The 23,179-nt window shown below is 55.9% G+C and overlaps 1 protein-coding gene across 1 annotated transcript in view; it reads left to right on the top strand.

Annotated features, from left to right (window-relative positions):
* The window catches only part of LOC308567032 ((E2-independent) E3 ubiquitin-conjugating enzyme FATS), a gene marked incomplete at its 5' end in the record, with an annotated part of 106,283 nt that extends 89,087 nt beyond the window's left edge, over positions 1-17,196 (top strand). The window contains 5 exons of the mRNA XM_081158165.1: positions 5,877-6,067; positions 6,959-7,136; positions 12,552-12,615; positions 15,949-16,048; positions 16,336-17,196. Of these exons, the coding sequence (XP_081014291.1) occupies positions 5,877-6,067; positions 6,959-7,136; positions 12,552-12,615; positions 15,949-16,048; positions 16,336-16,374 (572 nt within the window). The 3' untranslated portion in view covers positions 16,375-17,196. The remainder of the gene's footprint in view (positions 1-5,876; positions 6,068-6,958; positions 7,137-12,551; positions 12,616-15,948; positions 16,049-16,335) is intronic.
* Positions 17,197-23,179: the final 5,983 nt, after the last annotated feature.

Below are 23,179 nucleotides of genomic sequence, written 5' to 3' on the forward strand. Positions count from 1 at the left end.
GGCAAGACCGGTGGTCATGTCAGAGCTGGGAAACGTGTGATTTCAAATCCAGGGAGAAGCGCAGCGACAGCTACCAGTTCTTTCGAAAGGAAACTATTTCGGTCCAAGCATGATCGATCTCTGTGCTCCTCTGTCTCCGCTCCCCCGTCCACCTGGCTTTGGTCTGATTTCCTGCCGTCGGGGCTTTCCTGCCGTTGGCGCGCAGGGTGTAGAGCTGGGATCGGCCACGTTTCCCGCTCAGTCTGTGAAAGGTTTTGAAGGAGAAAACGGCCGGAACTGACATCCACGGCGAAGGGGCTGTTACGGCTTCTGTCCCACTGAGCTGGGTGCCCACAGCCCCCCACCCCACCCCGTCCCTTTCAGCCCAATGGACTGGCAGCACCTGCCCACAGGGCGGCCCAGTAAGGCAAGGAAGGCTCCCGACACCCTCCTGCGCGGAGGGGACGATTCAGGAAAAACGGGCCCAGACGGGCGCCGACGTGGCTCAGACGCGCAGGAACTGGGCTTCGTCTCAGACAGCGTCTCCCTGAGGCTGCTGCAGCCCAGAGCACCGGACCCTCGGGAACAGCGCATTTTGCCACCGTAAGAGGGAGGAAGGACTATCCCCAGGTTTAAGGCATCGTCGCCCCGTCCGGTATCCTGCAGCCTGCCTGCCCTGCAGGGCCGGAGCCGTCCCTGTGCTCACACCGCATCCCTAGCTCCTAACAGGCGTGTTGGCCCTGGAAGGCGCCCAGAAGCCGCCTTTGACTCGCTGAATCAATGTTTACCCCTGGGAAACTGGCAGACTCGCCCTGATGACGCCTCAGGCGGGGATCTGCCTCGCTCCGCGGTCTGCTCTTACCTGGCAGGCAAGTGTGTGTCTTCGGGATTCTGCCAGGCTCTTCATGGGCTGAGTGTCCTCGCCCGACGACGTGAGTGACCCGACAGGTGTGAACTGAGTGCCGGCATTACCTAGGCGTTAGCCACTGCAGGTGAGCAGCGCAAGGTCCCTGCCCGCGGGTCTGAGCAGGTAGAGACGGACCGCAGACGGAAGGAGCGTCAGCATGAGAAATGTAAAGAGGTGCTAAGAGCTTTTACAGGGCTCACACCCGGTGATGAGTTGGCTGCTGGCTGGCGCCTTTAGATGGCGTGGCCCGAAAGACGTCCCTGAGCCAAGATCTAGATGAGGAGCACACCCAGTAAAGGTGGATCGGTGAGCATTCGGGACAGAAGGAACCACTGGTCACAGGGTTTTGTTGTGATAAAGAACGGACCTGGCACAGTCCAGGGTCCAGACCAAGACCAGGGGAACTAGAGAGTAAAGGGAGCAGGGCCGGGGCCCCCTGAGCAGAAGCCTGGTCACGTCGGGGGAGCGCAAGGCGGGATGGATAAGCCATTAGGATTAAAGCAGAAAATTGTGATAATCTGACTTACATTTTATCAGGATTTCAGGTTAAGCAACACAGTGGCCAGAGCAGGGGCGTCTCCCAGGGGAGTGGGATGGGGATGGGAAAGCGTTCGAGGTAGGTCCAGGTAGAGTTAACAGGACTGTTGAGCTGCCACACGGCAGGGAGGAAAGGAAGGAATCGCATCCCTTAGATTTGGAGGTAAACAAGTCACTGAATTAAGGGACTGGAAGGTTGTCAGCTCAGGCCCCAGTTCATCGTCTTCAAAGGTAGGAGACGGTGAGGGGACCGGGGATGCTCGACGGCCCCGGGGGAAGCCGTCACCGCCAGGCGGAGGCGGGGTGTGCGGGTAGGTCCCAAGCCCTGGACCACACCGCGTGGAGGCGTGGCCGTGCTGAAAGGCCTGCAAATCCAGCGACGGGAAAGGTACAGCAGTGAAATGGTCCGACGGAGAAAATTAGAAACGGCAATGCCAACCGAAGACTGAGTGGATTTAGCCACTTTGAAAAAACCCTACACTTTGGGGAGACAGAAGCTTGTTTTCAGGGCTTCTGATGTGACAGGTTGAGAGTGGCCCGTGTGCTGTTCGGGCTTCGACCAGCACGCCATCTTATCACCCCTTCTCTGTAAGCATGGCGCTTGAAGGGGACGTTGGTGTGTTCAAGTGTGACTTTATTCCATCCAAGAGGTGTTTTTTAAATTCCTGCCATACATAATTACAAATGTATCATGAAGGTCATTAGGACTTTCTAAAAGTCCCCTTCTTAGTAATTTTCTTTACAGTAAACTTTTCTGGCCCACAGCTCTTGCTTTGAACCTTAATTCACGCCCCTGCCACAGTCGGCCAGCCAACAAAACCTTTCAGTACCCTGGGCACCAAACAGGAGAGGGGATGTACAGGGCGTCCCCCCAAAAATGTATACACACTGTAACAGTGGATAGCTCAATTTTGAAAATGAAAGGTATTTTAATAAACACCACCTTTGTAATTATTCAGTGTGTGTACATGGTTTTGGGACACCCTATATTTTTCAGGGTATCACAGGGCATTACTTAAATTGTGCTCACAACACACTGAGCAGGAGAGGAGCTCCTATCACCTGGCGTCTACGGCCGGTGACAAGTCACCCATCTGCTGTTATAATCCACACGGAACTGGATCTCCTGGGCGGCGAATCTCTCTGCTTCCTTTCTGTTTGTGTTTTTACAACCTCAAATAGAAATAATACATATGTTTCCCTTCAGCACATTTTATTTTTAGAAGATCTGGAAAATGAAAGGCCTTTGGTTCAGCCACGTGACTCTCATTAGTGTTAATGGGAGAAAGGCATCTTCTTGGAGGAAAATACCACTGTCCCCCAAGCGTATAAATAACAGTAGGCCCGTGGCCATGGAGGCCTGGCTGCCACGCATGTCGTCAGCTGTGTCCTCACGGGGCGCTCGCCCTGAAGCCCTCCAGGTTGATTGGCCCTGGTGACTTGTGCACAGTCACATGGTTAACGGGAGGTGCCGCCAGGCAGGAGGAGATCCCAGACCTGCGGGGGGTGTTCCAAATCCTCCCCATCGTTTCTATCTGAAACCCCTTCCACCTTTCTGAGATGCCATGCTGCCAATGTGGCCATCCTGAGGCAAGCTCGTGCCCTGACCGCTCCCATGGGCCGCACAGGGGCTGGGTGAACAGGGCTGAGCTCGGTGGGACCCCGAGTAGCCGATGACCCCTCTCCGCCCAGCAGCGGGTCGATGAGAACCGTGAACCATGCTGAGCAGCATCCGATGTGCTAATAAACACAGCGCAGGAGTTTACAAATGTTGACGCTGTTTCTGGTGGGTCGACAGAGAGATAGTCGCATTTCAGTTACTGACAAGAGACTTTCAGCTACGTGACAAGCTGCCCCTCTGTCAAGCGTCCTCCCGTCTATCACCAGTGACCATTTTTAAAAACATTTAAGCTTGATCGAATTTTGGACTTAGAGAAATGGTGCAAAAATAGTACGAAGAGTGTCTTGTGCGCCCTCCCCCCTCCCCCTAAGGCTAACATGCAAGATGCTAACAAGGACCGTTTTAATAAGCATTTTTCTTAAATCAACCAGCCCCCATGCAGCCCAAAGACTCTCTGTGCCTGGAACCTCACTTTTTAAAGGGCACCGTGTCTACAGCTTGACCCAAAATATCTCTTCGAAAGCCATCAAGACGAGGAACCAAGGTGGCTCGAAGCACGGCAGGGACCAGGTAGAACCAGAGGGGTGACACCCGGTGTCCCACCTTCCAGAAAGAAGCCTTAGGGAAACGAGGTTGGGGCATTGAGAGGTTCAAAAGCAGAAAGAAAACCAATCCACTCACTCTCCCCCCTGCTGTTTGAAATTATGAGTAAGTTGGGTTGTCTGACCCAAGAAGAGGGGGGCATGGGAACGGATGGGAAGGGAGTGGCCCCCAGGCGTTCTGTGCGATTCGCCGCCGGTGGTGCAGGTTTATGTAAAACCTCGCTCAGCTGCATCAGCCGAACATTTGAAAATGTCAGGAGGAAGTTATTTCCTCCCCAGCTGCCATGAGACAGCCGCCGAGAGTCCCAGCGCGGGGCCGCCCGCCGGTCCCCGGGCTTGCGGACGCGACACGGGCTCAGGACAGTGGTAGGTGGGTTTTCACAGAGAAACCCCTCCCCTCCTCGGGGCATGGGGGGGACACTTTTACTAGACCCAAATGCTCACGCTAGCGTTTAAGAAACAGTTAAACACGGCTCCGTTTTTCCGTAGCTAAGTGGTCTCTTGGGGCAAACTCACAAACTACGTATGTTTTCTTTCTAAGGACTTACTCTCAGCGACAAGATATAAATAACTTGGGGAGCCCACATGAAACGGGGGTGACAGGAGGAGCGCTTGTCTGGGGCGACGCCACCTGTTTATTTCATCAGGAAGCGGTGGCCGTCTGGGGAGGGGACAGGGAGGGAAGGGAAGGACGGGAGGTGTCTGAGCCCCGTGGTCCCGGGAGGGGCCGGGACTCGGGCTCCTTTGGCCCCGGGTCGGGCCTTTGTGACTCTGCTCTCGGGGCGTGTGCTGCTCTTCGGAGGCCCAGGGACTCTCCCCAGTTCTGATTTTCAAAGGCAGCTCTTCAAAGGGGGCGCGTCTCAGCAGAGGGCGCGCCCGGGGCCGGAGCTTTCGGCAGGGCCGGGGCACCTGGCTGAGGTTTGCACGGGGCACAGAGGAAACCGGGGAAACGGTGTCGGTCAGGGGGGTGCTCCCAGCGGCCGGCGAGCGGCGGAGCCCGCGCCTTCTCCGGGGGACCCCACAGCCCTGGCGCTCACACCCTCTTGTCACGTGGGGCCCTGGGAGGTATTTATTTCTGCCCAAAATGCGGTTTGCAGACCTTGTTCTGGAAGGGAGGGTCTGCCCGGGGTTGGAGGGAGACCAGGGCTGACTTGAGGGGGAAGTGGGGTGTCCCGCGTCAAGCCAGCCTGTCTGCTCCTGGCCCCAGCCCCACAAAGCCCCCGGATGGGGGGTTCCTGAGCAGTGTCCTGAGAGCACGCAGAGGAAGGGGGTTGTGCGATCGGGGCCCCCTCCTGTATCTCACACCCCCGGCCCCGTCTTTGACCGTGTTTATTAGAATTTCACGCGGGCGCTTCAATTTTGCTCGCTGCCCCCACAACTCCGCGCGAAATCACCCCGTGGCTGGCTGAGGCCGAGGGACCCCTGAGCTGGTCAAGACAGGAGCTTCCACCTCCACCTTGGTGGCGGTTCAGTGAGTCCCAGGCAGGTTCACGTGTCGTTTTCTGTTCACTTGCGAAGGGGGGAAATGCGGCGTGTACTCCAATGACCGCCAGAGGACAGCCGTGGAGTGAGAACCACACCGACGCCGATCATTATATTGTTTCCTTGGTTTTAACATTTATCTTAATAATACAAGTATGTTATTCTATAAAATACAATTACATGAAGTATATACGTATCTTGTTGGGTATATACATAGGTAATCTTATAAAAATAGTCACTATCCTAGTATTGAAAATAAATAATATGGAATATATTACCTCATTATAGTAGTAACTTGAGTTTATCAATGAGGCTGGGGAGCCGATAGTGGAGGAGGGATTAGAACCCAGTATCTGGCCCCCGAGTCAAGGTGCATGATTCCACTGCCCATCGTCAAGAAGGCCACTGGAGTCCCCACGGTAATAATTGTACCGGACACACTTCCCGTGAAGCGCGGAACAGAAAAGTCTCTTTTCAATGTGAGCAAAGGTATTTGAACGTCGGAAGCCGAGGGGATAACTCCGAGGCATAATTAGTGGGTCGTGAAGTCTGGCCACCCATGAGCATCCCTCTCTGACCAGGGCGGCCGGAGGGCCTGTGATGAGCCGCGATGTCGGCGGCTTAATGAGGCCCATTAATAACCCGCTGGCGCTTCCGATTTCAGAATTGTCTCTGTGAGTAACGGCGGCGAGGAGCCCGGTGGAATCGCTGGCGCCCTCTGAATGGAATTCTCCACCCTCTCTCCCAGGAGACTACACCTGCTGTGACTTGGTCGTGCAAATAAAGGAGTGTAAGAAGGGCGAAGCCACCACGCCTGAGCCCGAGCCGGAGCCTGCGCCGCCCGAGCCGGCGCCCTCCGAGGAGCCAGAGACCCCTGACCTGCGGGAGGACTGCTCCGAGTGCCAGCAAATACCTGCCAGCTCCTCTTTGACCTTGCAGGTGAGGCCTTCTGCAGGCCTAGACTTGATTCCCGCCCCAGGAGACCTTTCCTGGAAGTCCGGGGTCACATGACCTCACTTCTGCCTCTGAGGCTGGACCCCTGACTCCCCTTCGTGGAGGCTGTGTGACTCTGGGCAGGTGCCCTAACCTCTCTGGGCCTCTGCTTCACAGTATGAGTCTTGGAGATAATATCTGTTTAGGCACAATCACCATTTCTCCTGAAAAAGCCCGTATTGTATTCTGGGTGGATGACCTGGGTCTGGGCTGCTTCCAGCCCCCAGCAGAAGTGAGTGGCTCATGATGCTCCCATCCCTCCCCTCGGGTCTCTGGAAGACAGAGTTTAGGGCATTCCAATCTGGGTCTGTTGGAAATGAATGAGTGGACAGGGTGACGGGGGGAAGGAGTGGTAGCCTTTGCCTTTGCTCTCCTAACCTTGACATTGGTTATAGTCCACCGTGCTGCAGGGCCCCGGGTGTTGGTGAGGACAGACTGACTGCCAGGACCTGCCACCAGTGGGTCTGTGGCAGTCTTTCCACGAGCTGGTGGAAGTAGATGGTGACATGCTTATGCATTGGGGCTTCTGGTCTCTGAGTACTAATTTTATTTTTTTTTACGGGAGAGAGGGAGAGATAGAAACATCAGTGATGAGAGTCATTGATCAGCTGCCTCCTGCACGACCCCTACTGGGGATCGAGCCTGCAACCCAGGCATGTACCCCGACTAGGAATCAAACCGGAGACCTCTTGGTTCATAGGTCAATGATCAACCGCTGAGCCATGCTGGCCGGGCTGAGTGCGGTACTGTTGACCAGCTTCTTGACCCAATGAGACGGATGTGCGCCTTCCTGTGTCCCTTCTCTTAACAATAAAATCTTTTCTTGGCTCCAACCAGGAAGCCCTGGAGGTCCGGAAGCCTCAGTTCATCTCGCGCTCGCAGGAGCGGCTCAGGAAGCTGGAGCTCAAAGCTCAGCAGAGGCGAGCCCAGCGCAAGGAGAGCCCGGGGCCGAAGCAGGGCCCCCCGCCCGCCCGGGCCGGCAGGAAGCAGTTCACCGTCCCCCACCCGCTGAGTGGTGAGCTCAATGGTGGGAGAGGGGGGATTCGGGGATCCTCGGGGCTGGAACCTGCACCCCGATGCTGGTCCCGACGCTGCCACCAATGTCCATGGGCCCCATGTTCGCTCCCGAGTCCCTGAACCTCAGTGTCACAAAGCCTGGCCTGGGAGCCAGCCCATTCCCAGAGATTCTCCACAGGCACTGAATTCAGCAGGAATAACTTGGGACACAAATCACTACGAGAGCCGGGAAAGAAGCCACACGACCTTGGCAGCCAGGCGAGCAAGGTCAAATTCTTGGCTCCTGACAGATACTTGCAAGAGACCCCCTTTGCCCTTCACAGATTGCAAAACAGGTCTCGGGGTGTGGGGCTGACTCCAGCTTGTCTGCATCAATCTGAAAACTCTCTCCTCTGTGAGCTCCGGGGATGGAGGGCAGGCTCCCAGGCCGGGAGAAGCCAGTGTCATCTGACCCTGTGAGGGCGGCACTCGCCACTCACCAGAGGAGGAGGTATCAGGGGCCCTCTCCAGGCCAGAGCCGTGCTGGGAGCTGGGACAGTGCCCTGAGCAGACTGACTTCAGTCCTCTCTTCATGGAGCTTGTAAACAGACTATTAAACCAGCAGGAAAAACGGGGAGATCAGGGCAAGACTGGCGGCTTCGGAGCCTATCCCAGTGGCCTGCAACCCAGATCTGAAAACCAGGAGACCGGGGGAACCCCAGTGTATTCCTTCGGATTAAGGGTGGGGAACGTCCAGCCAGTGAGCCTTAGAAGGCCCCCAAAATCATTTGATCTGGCCCTGCCAAGGTAGCCACAGGCAGCACTCAAAACTCAATAAATTTAGGAACTTTTTCATAGCAGCAATAATTTTGTACGGCCCTTGAATGATGTTATAAATATCCAAATGGCCCTTGTCAGAAAAAAAAGGTTCCCCACCCCTCCTTTACATGAAACTCTTAAAATCGTATGTAATAGAAGGTGATGGGCGATTGGACCTCGTCAATACTTTTAAATAACTGAGGTACCTTTTTATCCCCCAAATCCTGGGACAGTCCCAGCACCAGCACGCTCTCGGTGGGACTGGGCGCGGGTTGCTGGCCACCGGCCTGTCCCTGTGAGTTTGTGTGATGACTCTCGGTTTGTTTCGTCGCCGGAATCACACACGTTCTGAAGCCGGAGCCTGGGGGGGGCTGGGCGAGTGCAGCAGCCTTTAAGGCCCATTAAGCGAGGCCACCCTGCCATCTTGTCTTTGGCCTGTCTGCTGGCAGGGTGATGAAAGCGAGATGCAGATGTTTGCCTTGCAGCCGAATTAGTCCATAAATCATACTCAGGAACGAGCTCCGGCTGCCATGTCGAGGCGCCTGTTCGAAAGGAGACCCGACTGCTTTCCAGGCTGGGGTAGTGCCTCCCATCAGGGCTCGCATGACAGTCTGCACCCAGGACAGACCCAAGAAGTCCAGGTGGGAGCTCTGGCAGCTGACAGACGCCCACAGGGCCGGGGCTGCGGGACAGCCACACCTGACACGCAGGGTCAGTGACACTGAGGGCCAGAGGCTGGCTCTGCTTCCTGTTGGCTAATGAATTCCAAGCAGTCTTTTTCTTTCTTTTTTTATTTTATTTTTTTTATTAGTGTTTTTTTAATTGATTTCAGAGAGAGGAAGGGAGAGGGAGAGAGAGAGAGAAACATCAACGATGAGAGTCATCTATCGCTGCCTCCTGCATGCCCCTTACTGGGGATCGAGCCCAAAACCCAGGCATGTGCCCTGACCTGAAATCAAGCCGTGACCTCCTAGTTCATAGGTCAGCGCTCAACCGCTGCGTCACGCCAGCCGGGCCTGAGCAGTCTTTAAGGCCCAGGGGCAGTGACACACGTGTGAGTGTTAATTGGGTTCCCGTGTAGAGATGAGGGGACTGTTACACACAGTAGGTGTTACAGAGAGGCCAGGAGGGAGAGTTATAAAGGTCCTGCCTGCAGCCCGGCCTGTCTTTACTGACGGTCTCAGCCCCTTGAATTCCCAAAGCTAATTAACGCAGAGTCTCTTTCCTCACCCGGGAGCCACCGGGCCACCTAGGTGTGGCTCGGACAATGACACCAGGAGCTTCCTCACACCCTCCCCTTAGCAAACCCGTCTTGAGAAGTCCCTGTGCACCATGCAGTCCCTGGCCTCTCAGACCCCCCGCATCATGGTGTAAACACGCAGGTAAAGAAGCAGCGACCTTGGAACTTGCTAAGTATCGGGGGAGGAATTCTCGTGGGTTGCCATGGAAACCCACAGGCGGTGGATTGTTCTTACCTGGGGGATAGGGAAGGCTCCTGATGGAGGGACCGCATTCGGATGACTGGAACCTATGCGGACGAATCGCGGTGCAGGGTGGGGGCGTGGGCCCAGGAGGGAGAGGTGCTGGGGTGCTGAGCTCAGCCCAGCTGGAAGCACAGGGGGGTGTGGGGGCCAAAGATGAGCCCAGGGAGACTGCAAGGCCTCATATGTGCCGCTTCCAGTTTAATCATGATCCGAGGGCCAGAGCTGCGCCAGGACCGTATAGCGTACGTAGCTCCAGCCCGATGCGACGAAGGTCGGCCTAGGGCAGGACCTGGAGCGCACAAGGTGGCCGGGGCCAGAGGTTCTTGGGTGGCAGACGTCCAGCCTCTTCCTTAGTCTCCGCCCCTGAGGCGCTGTCCCCTGACTGGTGCAGCGCGAGACCTGGGCTACGGGGTGCGTTTCGCTTCCCAGCCGAGCCCCTTGCTCCTTACCAGTCACTGCTGCCGCCGGCCCTCTTGCCACAGCCGGTCGGAGACCTGGCCCGCTCACAGCCCAGGCGGCCTGGCTCCTGCTCCGGGGCCGCCTCGTGCTCTCGTAGGTTGTCCTCTCAACCTGTGGGTTAGGAGACCCCTCAGGAACGTCCCTTCTTCCACCAAGCCCTCCCTGACTGCCCTACCCGGCCTCTCCCATTTGAGGACGCTTGGCTGCTGTATCCCTCTAGACCCCCTGCCTTCTTTGCTTTGGATTATAGTCACGTGGATTTGCTAGAAAAGTCTCCCTCGGTTGTACATGCCAGTGGGTGTGCACCTCACCAGGTCGCTCTGGGAAACCCGGCTGCACGCAGCAAAGCAGACGGCGCTCACCCCAACTGCGTTACCCACACGTCCAAGGCGAGCCAAGGCGGGGAGCCATTCACATCACGGGCCAGCCGAGGCATGGAATCCTCCCGAGGCACCGCGGAATTCCTCCCCCCCAGGGCCGCCTTCGCGGACCATTCCTGGCCAGAGCAAGTCCGAAAACAAACGTGCATTCCCGGGGCATCTAGCTGGAGAGGTGACCCGGCGGCTCTGTGACGAGGCGAAGTCACCGCAGCAACAGCGACGGGCTGTTCGCCCCACAGCCCCGAGCACCGGCCACCCCCTCCCACCACTGCCCGATCGGATCTCATGGACGTTTTCCCATAAAACATCTGAATAAATATTTGGGCGCAGTTCTCCCAGTGTTACTCACAGAGGAATTTTTAAATGTGCTTATGAGACAATAGTAAATTGTTGCTTCATCCGTCTGCGAGGGAGCAAGAAGCAAGATTTAGCTGAAGGGTTGTTTCCCCGATTCCAAGACTTCAGATGTTTGTTATTGTGAGTGTCCCTCCCAGACCAATGAGAAGGGTCTCGTGTTGTGTTTTTTTGTTTGTTTGTTTGTTTGTTTTTTGTAAGAAACCTGGGGGAAAGAAACATCAATTTCTGTCCGTTGATCAGAAGTAGACCTAAAGGACAGGTTATTTCTGATTAAATTAATGCAAGGTAAACACACGGACTAATTTCCAAGAGCAGACCACACATACAGGTGATTTGAGATTATAAAAATGCTGTGAATGCAATTTTATAACAATTCTATTCCCTTGGGACCATCCATCCGTCCACACGGCCGTCACCCCGACTTGAGGAGCCCCTGAGGAAAGCTAAGCCAGGCCTGAGCCTGGGCCTTTGGGGGGGTTCTTTCTCCCCGCCTGGAGCGGGGGTTCTTCGAGCTGTCCCATGTTTGCTTGCCCAAGACCTTGAGTGTCTTAAGGGGACACCCATTTCTTAGGAAGCATCACTGGGATTCTCCTGAGGCCCTGGGCCCTGGCCTGGCCCCCTCTGTAGCTAACGCCAAGGGCAGACCAGGGGCGTTTTGGTGGAACGCAGTCTCCTGGCGATGCTGACCGCTCCTTGCGCTCATGGCCCAACGTCTTTCCAAACACTGGGGACATTTCCCTTCACTGGCAACGTTCTGATTTTCTCTTCTCCCTTATTTCTCCTTTGAGTCTTGTCTTTGGAGTTGAGTAACGGCGCCATATTTTCTTCTCCGTGTTGAAGTAACCGGACGGGATAACGCTCGGCCGCGGTGGTGCCCACGTGGTGGCTGCTGTGTTACGTTTCCCCGGAGGGGAAGGCACGTCTTACCGTCCCTGTCTCCGACCCACCTTCTTGTATATTCCCGGAAAGTTCTGCACGTTCTCGAGCCGAGAAATCCTCAGTGGCCCCCCTGGAGTGCTCGGCTATGGGGACACGCCCGGCGGGGACAATGAACAGGAACACAGCTGGGTCTTCCTGGGACGGCAGGGAGCCCGCTTCACCCCGCGACCCTGCGCAGGGCGCCGCACTGCCCGTCTGCCTGGCGAGTGAGGCAGGCGGCCAGGGAGCCAGGCAACGGCTCAGAGGTGCCACGTGCAGCGGGCACCGGGAGCACGTTCGCTCGGCAGCCTCTCGGCCAGCGGGCAGGGCGAGCGCCTCGTGGGGACTTCAGCTACTGCGCAAGGGCACGCAGTATTTTTTTAAGCACACACCATTTTACGTGTGCCACCTGTGAACATCGTTGGGATTAGTAATAAATACACTGAAGAGCATTCCAGACTCAGTGATTTTTCACACTGGGCGCTTGCTCAGTCGGACACCAGACAGACTCGGCTGGCGTGCTGAGGGCGGCACCTTTCCCGGCGTCGGAAGCGGGTGGCCCTCCCCTCGGAAGGCCGCAGCGCCGGGCGGCCTGGCTGAGGGCTGGCGGCCACGGCCCCAGCTCCTCCTGTGCTCCAGCCGGAGGCCTCCCTGCCCTCGGATGCACCAGGACCCGGCGAGGGATGTTCTGTGGCTGAGATGCCCGCACACCCTGGCCCTGCCCTCGGCAAACCGCGACTCTGTTTCTAAATGAAGCACGCGAAGGGCTCGGCTGTCCGTAAAGCGTGTTAGATGCCAACCTCTGCCCCGTGCCCGTGGCTCACTGTTGTCAAGAACAGCCTGTCGGCCGTCGATTTCAGGGGCGTGAGAGCATCTGCTGGGTCCTGCGGCGTTTGTGAGGGGCCGGGGCCTCGAGGAAGGACCGGGAGCCGGGAGGGTGCCGAGCCACCGTGATGTTTCTCGAGAACGTGTGACATCCGTACCTTCTGACTGTAACCCTCTTTCCGTTTCTTCCAGATAACTTGTTCAAACCCAAAGAGAGGTGCATTTCGGAGAAGGAGATGCACATGCGATCTAAAAGGTACCTGGCTACCGGGTGCGGGGGAGGAGTCGGGGCGGCGTCCCGGGTCCCCGCGGTCCAGCGGGGCCGGTTTCTGGGTCCACGTCTAAGGTCTGAGGTCCTCCTGGCCGTGAATTTGAAAAGCTGGCTCAAAGCACGGCTGTCGAATTTGAATTGTGCCTCTGGATGTTAATGCCGTTCTTGGAAACTCCTTAGGAAAGTGGTAGGTCTTGGACTCTGAACCGATCCGGTAATTGGTCTCTGAGAGATCGCCAGGCTCCTAGCGGGGTCGCTTCTGCGCGTTCCCACCACCGCGCTGGGCTGCTGCTACGTGTCACTGAGCATCTTTGAAGGTCATTTTACAAGGGGGGAGAGATGTTTCTCCTGAGAGCCTTGACGTGCAGAAAAAGGAGCCAAACTTGGAGGCTGATGGCACACGGGGCCGGCAAAGCCGCCGAGGGCCACCAGCTGGCTTCCTGGCACTCCCCCTCCCCCCACCCCGGCGGGCTGGGCGGCGCACTGCCAGCAAACGCCCTGTTCTGCTCGGCCGGTTGCTATTCTAGACGCCCACTAATTCTCACCGACCCGACCAAACAAAGGCTCCCATTCTTCCTAGGGCCTGGCCTCCTAATCGAAGTGTAATAGCTCAGCAGTGCCGGCCAAGCTCACGCAAGCAAATGTCATTAATTCATAATAAAGAATCTAGCACTGGGAAGAATTATAATAATTAAACCAAACTGGGAGTGGGCTTAGAGTAACCACCGGGAAAGGAAGGATCCGTTTCTCCCCTCTGGGCACAAAAAGTCTCAGCTTTTCCCGCGATTAGGTTGTCTCTGTGACAGTGAGCCAACTTGGACCATCGGTAGGAAACCTCTCTGTAAATAAGGACGTGAGAGCGAGGAGAAGGGGACCATCCCATTAACGACCTGCTTCTCGGCCTTCTAACCGGGGTTTTTAAAGGGCCACTGGGCTTTGGGACTTGCTGTTGGAGAAGTGCGAAGTTGAGTGTACCTCATGCCAGAAGTATTCCCTTTCAATTTAGTGAAAAAACTCAGCCAAGTCCTTCCCTCTAGGTCCCCAAACCCAACGCTGCTATTAGGGAACCTTCCAACTAAAATAATGGATTTCAGAACAGCGTCCGAGGACAGAGCGGATCCCCCCATCCTTTTACTAAAGTGGAAACCGAGGCTGGGACAGGACAGTGAGTGAGGGGATGGCCCCCGAGTCCGCTCCCCCAGCCGGAGGCCAGGTCTCCGGGGGAGTCAGGGCTGGGCTTTCACTCTCTCGGGGCTGCGCCCTGCGTGGGCTCGGACCCGGCCCTGAGACCTCACCCACCCACAGGAGCACACTGGAGCTTCCTTTTCTTATTTATTCTTTGTTATTAATTTTATTGCTAAATTACATTTTCATTCAAAAAGTTCAAATAATGGAGATGAAGCTAAAGTCCCCCATGACCACCTAACACCTGCCCACCCCACTCCCCAGCCCCAGACACGCCCAGTTCCCAGCCTCCTGCTCACCCTTCCAGGCTGAGCACAGACTTTTAGTTGTACATAGAAATAGACTTTTACTTGTACATATAATTATCTAACTTTTAACCATAAATGGGGTGATACTGTATTTTATCTTTCTGTAGCTTACTTTTTTTCGTTGTCTATATGTCTGTGGTCTTCCTGTGTCAGGAGATAGAAACAGAGATGATTTTCCTCAATAGTTTTAACTCTCTGCAAAGTAGTCTATTATATGGATGAACCATAATTCATTTAGAAAGCTCTTTTCTTTTTATTGGGTTAATCCTCACTGGAGGATATTTTTTCCATTGGTTTTTAAAATTTTTTTTAGAGAGAGTGAAAGGGAGGGGAAGAGAGAGAGAAAGAGAAACATCGATGTGAGAGACACATCAACTGGTGGCTGCCCCTGACCGGGGCCAGGGCTGGAACCTGCAACCCAGGTGCAAGACCTTGACCGGAAATCGAACCCGAGACCCTTCGGTGCCCAGGCTGATGTTCTAACCACTGAGCAGCACAGGCCAGGGCCATTTAGGAAGCTCTTTAAGAAAATGGTGCATCGGGGGTGAGTCCTGGGGATTTTTACCTGAAACTCCGCACGTGATCCGAATGGTCAGTGTCAGGGGAATGGGCCTCTATGGACGCGAAGGGATCTCCACTGCAGAGCCCGGCGACATTGTTTTCCTAAAGTTTCTCACAGTCCTCCCTAGAAAGCCCCTACAAGTGGCAGCGTGTGACCCTTTATTCATTCCAACCACGTCGATGCCCACGGAGTGCCAGGCACATTGCCAGGCACCAGTATTTCTAGGTCACTTTGTGCTTCGTGGTTGGGGACAGTGCTGGGTAACATCAAACCCACAGAGGCTCGAATCTCAGCTAAAGGCCTCTCCGCAAGTCTCCTGACCGCGCGGGGCGTGGGCCCCTCACCCCTTAACCGCGGGACCCCTGCCTCTCCCGGCTGCGGTGAGCATTAAACGGGACAATTCATGTCGCAGGATTAGCCCAGTGCCAACAACCAGGGCAGTGGCCCTGCGCTCATTTTTTCAGCATCGGCGCTGCTGTACTTTGCAAGAATTACGTTAACCATGGAACCTGTTAAGCAAAATTTTGAGGAAAAGGGAGAAAAGGCTGTTTTAGCCAAGTGCCAGGAGCGCAGCCACCAAACCTTGCGGCACGGAGCGCGCTGTGTCTGCGGATTCTAGCCAACCGTCTGGCATCAGTGCGGAAACGGTTCTGTTAGGAGGTGGGAGAGAAGCGTCCAGAACAGGGCTCCCTTGGGCCCTAATGCCGCCAGGACAGAGCCTCCAGCTCACACCCCAAATGCATTTGGAAGCAGTTTCATCAGGAAAGCAGTGGCTGAAGGGTGAACACACGCACACACACGCATGCACACATGCACACACACACGCACACACACATGCACACACGCATGCACACACGCATGCACACGTTCCTGCTGCTCCCGTGCAATTGCTGCTCCTTTCCTGGGTCCCAGGGAGCAAACGTGGAGAGGCAGAGGGGCCTGGGGGACGCGGGCACACAGAGGGGCAGCCGGCGGTTTGGGTCCCCCGTTTCCCAGGGAAGTGGCTCATTTTCGAGGAGAACAAAGGGGCAAGAGCAGTGACCGCCGCAGAAACGAGGCCCCGCGCTGCCGGGGCGGCTCGGTGGCTGAGCGCCGGCCTGCGCCCCGGGGTCGCCGCTCGGGTCCAGGGCCTCGCAGACGCCAGCCGGCCCGCGGGCCGCGGAGTTTTGCTCTGAAACGCGGGCGCCCGCAGGCAGCCGGGCAGGGTCCCCACGGGCACGCGCTGTCCCGCTGCCGCTCACCGAGTGTCTGGGTCTGTTTCAGAATCTACAACAACCTGCCAGAGGTGAGGAGGAGGAAGGAGGAGCAGCAGAGGCGGGTGGTGCTGCAGAGCAACAGGCTCCGCGCCGAGGTCTTCAAGAAGGTCAGGCCCGGCCGCGGGCCGGCGCGGCGTGTGTGACCGGTGTGTGAGACGCGGGGGGGTGTGTGCAAGGCGTGTGTGTGACATGTGTGTGTGAGACAAAGACGTGTGTGTGACGTGTGTGTCTCTGTGTGACGCACGTGTGATGTGTGTGGCATGTGTCTCTCTGTGTGCTGTGCTGTGATGTGTGTGCCGTGTGTGTGCTGTGTGTGCTGTGTCATGTGTGTGCCGTGTGTGTGCCGTGTGTGTGAGTGGCTCTGGCCCGACGGCTCCGTCTCCTGCTCCCGTAGCAACTACTGGACCAGCTCCTACAGAGGAACGCGGTGTAACCACGGCTGCCCCGCCGCCCCAGCCTGGACCCGGATAGCTTCAGACGCTGGACACACCATTAAACGTGGCCCAACCTTCACGACGTCAAACACTTATTTTTACTTTTGATTTTTTTTTTTCATAAAGGAAAACCTAGCTTCCAAATCGCTGAGCCAAACCAAACAGAAACAATGATGCTTGAGGAAGTGGCTCAGCAGACTGGTGGGCGATTGAGTCACAGAGCCCACCAGAACCCTGCTCTTCTTTCTTCTGAATTTTCCCTTTGCTTCCAACCCCCCATTTTCACCCAGTCAGAAAGGCCTTACAGGCTCCTGAGGGCTTAGATCCCAGGGGGTTTTATATATATATATATATATTTTTTTTTTTTTTAATCAAATTTCTGGGACCCAAATCCTACACTTTTTACATACAAATCCCAAATTCTGCCAGTTGTGCAAATCCAAACCTCGGGTTATCACACAGTATGTCTAAAATCTCTCTGGACGTGTGCACCACGCAGTACTGGAGGCCGACTTTGGAAATAAGTGGGTGCTGGGCCAGGGATCCGAGAGCAAGCACCAGTTTCCTGTGACTGGGGTGGCCAGGGCAGCCCTCACTGCCCCACCTGCTCCCCCACCTTTCTCTGTTCAGCAAGAGTCAGTTTCCATGGACGCTATCAGGGCAGAATCAGCTGGAAATAAATGCAGGTGACCTCAGTGTTCTCTGCAGGCCCCCCACCACCAAGGAAGAGCTGAGTCGTTGAGAACGGCCAGATGGCTCCCAGGCTGCCACGCGTTCTTCCAACATTTACAATGTTTGTTATTTATAAACGTGTTTGGGGAGTTAAGAACCAACTAGTTTTTATCGAAAATGGAAATAAATAAATGCGGTTATTACAAAAATTCAAGTATTTCTCTGTTATATATTTTGTGTTATGGATTGAGCAGCTCAGTGAGAAATGCCGCCAGGCCCAGGGGGAGCCTCTGACCTGCCCCTCGGCCACCTCCTAGAGCCCAGGTCAGGAGCCTGCGCCTCTTGATGCCCAGGGGAGAGGGCTGTCTCCCAGAAATGTGGGGAAATTATGCAGAGCAAGGTTTGGGATCCAGAAGACCCCAAATCTCACTAGGAGGCTCCCCAGGAAATAGAAAAGTTTGGGGATTGAGCAGGTGACACCCACTGCTGTGTACAGGGCCCCCTTTTCTGGGAAGCCTTTCAGCCTCGGGTCCTCTCCTGACCCCTCCCGCTCTCCAGCTGCCCTCTGTGGGATTGGAACTTGGGGCACATTGCATTAGGGCCTGTGCCATCCGCCCACGAGAGAGGATCTAACCACGTGGGAGATCTAACCACGCGATGGGGAGCTGACTGGAGCACAGCTGGGCTGCACAGCCCCTGGTCTGCGCCCTTAGGATCCAGTCAGGGCGAGAAACCACACAGTCACTAGAACAGGGCAGTTTAATGGACAGGGACCGGAGTGACGAGGGATTGGCTAGTGAAACGCAGAGAGAACTGGAAAGAACACAGTGAGAACAGATAGAAGGCCCAGCCTCCCCCCAGCACTCCCCAGCCCTGGGCTGAGACCTAGGTCTTGGGGGAGCAGACGTGGTTGCAGCTCAGCAGGTGACAAGTTTCCGGGGTGCCGTGCTGATGGAACTTGCAGGAATTTGCGCTCTGGGGTACACAGGGCGCTGGCTCACCAAGGCCCTGCTACTGTGCGGGCCGAGGGAGGAGCTGCGGGAAGCAGCTGGCCAGGGATGCTGCGCCCCCGGCAGGAACCTGTCCAGCAAACTGTCCCGGGCCCAGCCCCACACCCTTTCCCTCCCACAGCATCTCCCAGCGCCCCCGGCTGACAGAGCTGAGCATCCTGCAGCAGGCGGAGGAAACCCGCCGGAGCTCCCGGATCCGCTTCCGCAGAGCGAGCAAAAAGGGCGACTTGCTGGGGAGGTGAGAGGCGATAAAGCCAAAAACGGGCCCACGAGTTTGTAACCGCGCTGCAGTTTCCCGACCTATGCGACGGGGATAACTGCGCTGCCTCCTTTTTAGGGGCTTGAATAATTCAGTGTGAGCCGCGTGCTTAGAAGACACCTGGCCTGAGGCGAGCACAGCACGACTGGTTCCCGTCACTCTCAGGCGTTTTCTCTGCAGCTGCTCGAACGTGTGGAGACAACTTCAACAGCACGGCCGGGCTCGCCCTTCAGGCTCATTCTGGTTCCTGAACTGATCACGCCCCTTCCAGGATGTTACACCGAATTTCTATTCATAGGTTTAATATTGTATCGACAGACATTTCAAGTCAAACCTATATTAGTCCAGGAAAATTTTTCTTAAAGATCCTGCCATATCTTTTTTTTTTTTTAATTTGTTTGGTTTTAAATATTTTTCACAGAGTTTCAAAAGCTTTTCCTAATCAGTAATTTAAATTCAGGACCCAACCACTTCTGGACTATTCTGTGACACTTTCCAAGAATTAGATTTATGTCAACTCACATCTAAATATCTCAGGATGCCTGATGGAGCCAACTTGCCCATGAAGAGTTTACCCCTTTGCAAATCTCATGCCAAGTCCTAAAATTTGAAGAATAAATAAAAATCAATTTGAGATGAAATGCCACTGAATAATGTATCTCTTTATAAAAAAATTTCAGCCTGGCCGGCGTGATTCAGCAGTTGAGCATCGACCTAGGATCCAAGAGATCATGGTTCGATTCCGGGTCAGGGCACATGCCCGGGTTTCAGGCTCAATCCCCGGGAGGGGGGGTGTGGGAAGCAGCCGATCCATGACTCTCTCTCTGATGTTTCTTTCTCTCCCTCTCTCTCTCCCTGTCTCTCTCTGAAATCAATCTTTTAAAAAAAATATCACCCCTTCTCCCCTCCCCTCCCCTTTGTTAATTATCAGCTTGTTCTCTGTATCTATAGATCCAGTTCTGTTTTGTTTGTTTTTTCTTTAGATTCTTACATATAGGTGAGATCATATGGTATTTCTCTTCTCTGTCTGACTTATTCCACTTAGCACAGTGCCCTCTAGGTCCATTCATGTTGTTGCAAATGGCAAGATTTCATTCTTTTTTATTGCTGAGTAATATTCCATTGTGTGTGTGTGTGTAACATCTATTTCATCCACTTGTCTACTGATGGACACTTGAGCTGCTTCCATATCTCGACGAGTGTAAATAATGCAGTGAACATAGGGGTGCACATATCTTTTCAAATTAGTGTCTTTATTTCCTTCAGCTAAACACCCAGAAGTGGAATTGCCGGGCCATATGGTACTTCTATTTTTAATATTTTGAGGAATCTCCGTACCGTTTCCATAGTGGCTGCACCGAGTTACAGTCCCACAGTCACCGCACCAGCGTTCCCTTCCCCACATCCCCGCCGGCACTCGCTGTTTGCCGCCTCTTTGCGGGAGGCCTGAACGGTGTGTTTCTGAGGACAGTTCTAACCAAGGGGACTGAGGTGGAAACTGGGGAGGAACATGTGACGTCGGCTCCAGCTGGTCCTCCCTCGGGACAGCCCTCGGGGCGGCTGCAAATGACGCTTCAGTTTCTGCTGAACCCGTAGTCTCCCTGTTGCTGTTGTAGCTACTGCTGTTTGTCTTTTAATGCTGATGAGTGAGTTTCCAGTATCCAGAAATATAATAGTTATAATAAATGTGGAGGGGAAGGCTTGACTATAATAGCCGTCCCTAGATCTCCCTCAGGAATCGGTCACCCGTTTCCTGGATTCTCTTGCAAAAGTCAGACTTTAGGGACAACTTGAGAACGGTGAGATTCTAAGCAGAATTTGCCGCTGGAACTTCAGTGACCCAGTTCTGCTCCGCAGCCGGGTTCCCCGCGCCTGAGCGTCTGGGTTCGGGCCCGGAGCGAGAGTTTCCCCGACGCCTTGGGCAGCGGCAGGGACAGGCCTGCAGCTGATGCTCGCGAGCTCGGACCCGGGACGTTGGGAATAATTGGAAACAGATGGGCAGCAACGGCCCGGGGCCCTCTTCCCGTGGGCTCCATGACTTCATGTCCAGAAATTCCCGTTTTGGCGGCCCGCCCCGCTGCCAGCCGGTGATGGGATAATGGAAAGACAATTGCCCGGGTTTTCGCCGGTGCCTCCCGCCAGCCGAGCTCCTGGAAGCTGCGCCGGGTGCCTCCCGCCAGCCGAGCTCCTGGAAGCTGCGCCGGTGAGTCAGCAGATGCTTTGCTCGGATGGAGCGCGGCCCCTGGGCCAACCGACCGTGCACAGCCGACGGCCGAGGGGCTCGCTCCTGAAGCAGCCCCCCATTTCAGCAGTGCCGGGGTCACAATCGCCGCGTGGACCGGGCTCCGCTGGGTCAGGCGGCAGCAGCCTGGGAAGGAGCGAGGGGATGCGGAGCGGCGGGGCGAGTGCGTGACGTGGCGGCCGGCGGGGGGGCGCCCTGGGCTAGAGATGGGAAAGTGACTCACCGCGGTTTGTGCGAGCGTGCTGGCGTCCGCGCTGGAAGCGGAGGAAATGATCTGAGAAGCGCTTCCAGCGGGCCTATCAGCAGATGGCTGCGCGGGGCCGTCTCCGCATTCGCACTCCCGTCGATACTTGGTAATTACCCACGGACGTGGGGCTAAGTAGAAACCTCTGGAACCGGCTGTCCCTGAGCCGAGCCAGCCGCCCGGGATGGAGCGCTTCGGGCAGCCGTCCAGCCTCCCCTCGTCTGTCCCGGGCTGACAGGCCGTCAGGAAACTCGGGAGATTCCTGGGGGCCCCCCTTTCTGCTCACAGTCCGGCTGCTGGGCGGGGAGCGGCGGGATCCTTCACGCAAATGTTTTCTCCACATGGATCGAGGCAACGGCGCTGGCCGGTCTCCCTGGAACGGAGGGTTTTCACGTCCTGTCGGCGGCCTCAGCTCTGAGCCTCAGACCCCAGGAGACTGACTGTCTGAGGTAGTTGTCTGGGGCGTGCGGAGGGGAGGCGGGAACTCCCTCCACTTTCTCTTGCTACCAGGAGGGGGCTTGACAGGCACCTTCTGGAGGCTGCTGTGACCGGCCAGCAGGCCTGGGCCTCTGTCTCGGGTCCTAGCACGTCAGGAACTTGGACCGGGAGGGAGAGGGGGAGACTCGACGAGCCTCTAGCATCTTCAAAGTGCTGGTGAGTCTTAGCAAAGCTGAAAAGGGGAGAGAAAGACACGTACGCTCTAAATTGCAGCTGAGAAAAACGTTAGGAGCTTAAGTCTTTTTTATGAAGCCACCACCAAGAGTGAGAGACGCAGGAAAGTGTCCCGTTCATGACTTTCAGGGGATTCGTCCTTTGCTCAAATATCTGCTTTCCCGACATGCCTGCAGGGGGCGACAGCTGTCACCGAGATGGGGGAAGAGCCGGGACGCCCGTCAGGTCACCCTGCTCACGGCACGCGAGGTGTTACAGCCTCTCGTCAAAGCCCGTGCCCGCTGCTGTCAGGGAAAGAATCATACGCCTCTTTACCGCCCTCGTTTGGAAGGAAATAAACCCCCACTGCGTGCTCTAGCCACTGCGCTCCTCGTGACGAAGTTACCCCACGGATACCAAAGGATTAGTGATGCCCGTCCGCGTAACAGTCACGTGTTGCCAGCTACGACTTCAACATGAAAAGCTATTGCCTGGCCAGGTGGCCCAGTTGGCTGGATTAACAGGAGAGAAGCAGCCACATTTATTTAATATACGTTTTCCGCGATCTGGGAGCCGTCGGGTGGAAATGACCACTGGGAGAGGTGGTTAGGCCTGGGGGCCTGATGGGGGTCCGATGAGGCGGGGAAAGTCGTGGGAAACCTGGCGGGTGAAGGTGCGAGCCGAGGGGTCAGGGGGCTCGGCGGGAAGCCGCTCCGCGGGTCCGCTCGGCCTCCTTTCTTTCTGAGGTGATGGTGTCCTCTCCTCTGGGCCGGGGAGGGCACCCCTCCCAGGAGGGTCTTCCGACGGCCTCGGGCGAGGGGGAGGTCAGGGTCCTTCCTGTCCCTGCCGTTCCTCACAGCCCTCAGCATGGAAGGGCCCAGGCGCCCTGCTGCGGGGTGGGGTGGGGTGGGGTGTTCAGACTTAATGAGTGGGAGGCCTACAGCTTCAGGGAGAGAAAGAGAGACAATATTTGCCTTGGAAACTCGCATCCTTAGCAGTGAAATGCCAGGTATTGCGGAACAAGGAGGTGTCACGTCGGTTCGTCATGACGGGAATAATGGAGCAGTGGGAGATGTCGCAGCCTCCTCCCGGCACCTGGCACCCGTGGGTGCCCGATGCTCTCACTTCAATGTCTCAGCACCAGGGCCTGCTTTTTCATGACGTCTGGACCTCGCCAGCTGCTCCTCACTTTTTCCCCTTCTGTGTCTCCCTCCATCTGGGAACAAACACTGAACGAGTTATCTCCTCAGGTCAAAAGCAGTGTGAGAAGGGACCCTTTTCAGACCCCGAACAGAAATTGCCCTTCAGCTGGAATCACACCCTGGGAGGTGAGACAGAGACAGGCTTCCACATGTACACATAGATGAAGGGATCCGACAGGCTTCCCACGTGTACACATAGATCAGGGGATCAGACAGGCTTCCCACGTGTACACGTAGATCAGGGGATCGGACAGGCTTCCCACGTGTACACGTAGATCAGGGGATCGGACAGGCTTCCCACGTGTACACGTAGATCAGGGGATCGGACAGGCTTCCCACGTGTACACGTAGATCGGGATCGGACCGGCTTCCACATGTGCACGTAGATCAGGGGATCGGACAGGCTTCCCACGTGTACACGTAGATCAGGGGATCAGACAGGCTTCCACATGTGCACGTAGATGAGGGGACTCCCACTTCCTGGCTCGATTCTCCGAAGGCCACACGTCAGCTCCGCCAGGTCT

Source organism: Miniopterus schreibersii (genome assembly GCF_964146895.1).
Source record: "Miniopterus schreibersii genome assembly, chromosome: 14".
NCBI classification, from domain to species: Eukaryota; Metazoa; Chordata; class Mammalia; order Chiroptera; family Miniopteridae; genus Miniopterus; species Miniopterus schreibersii.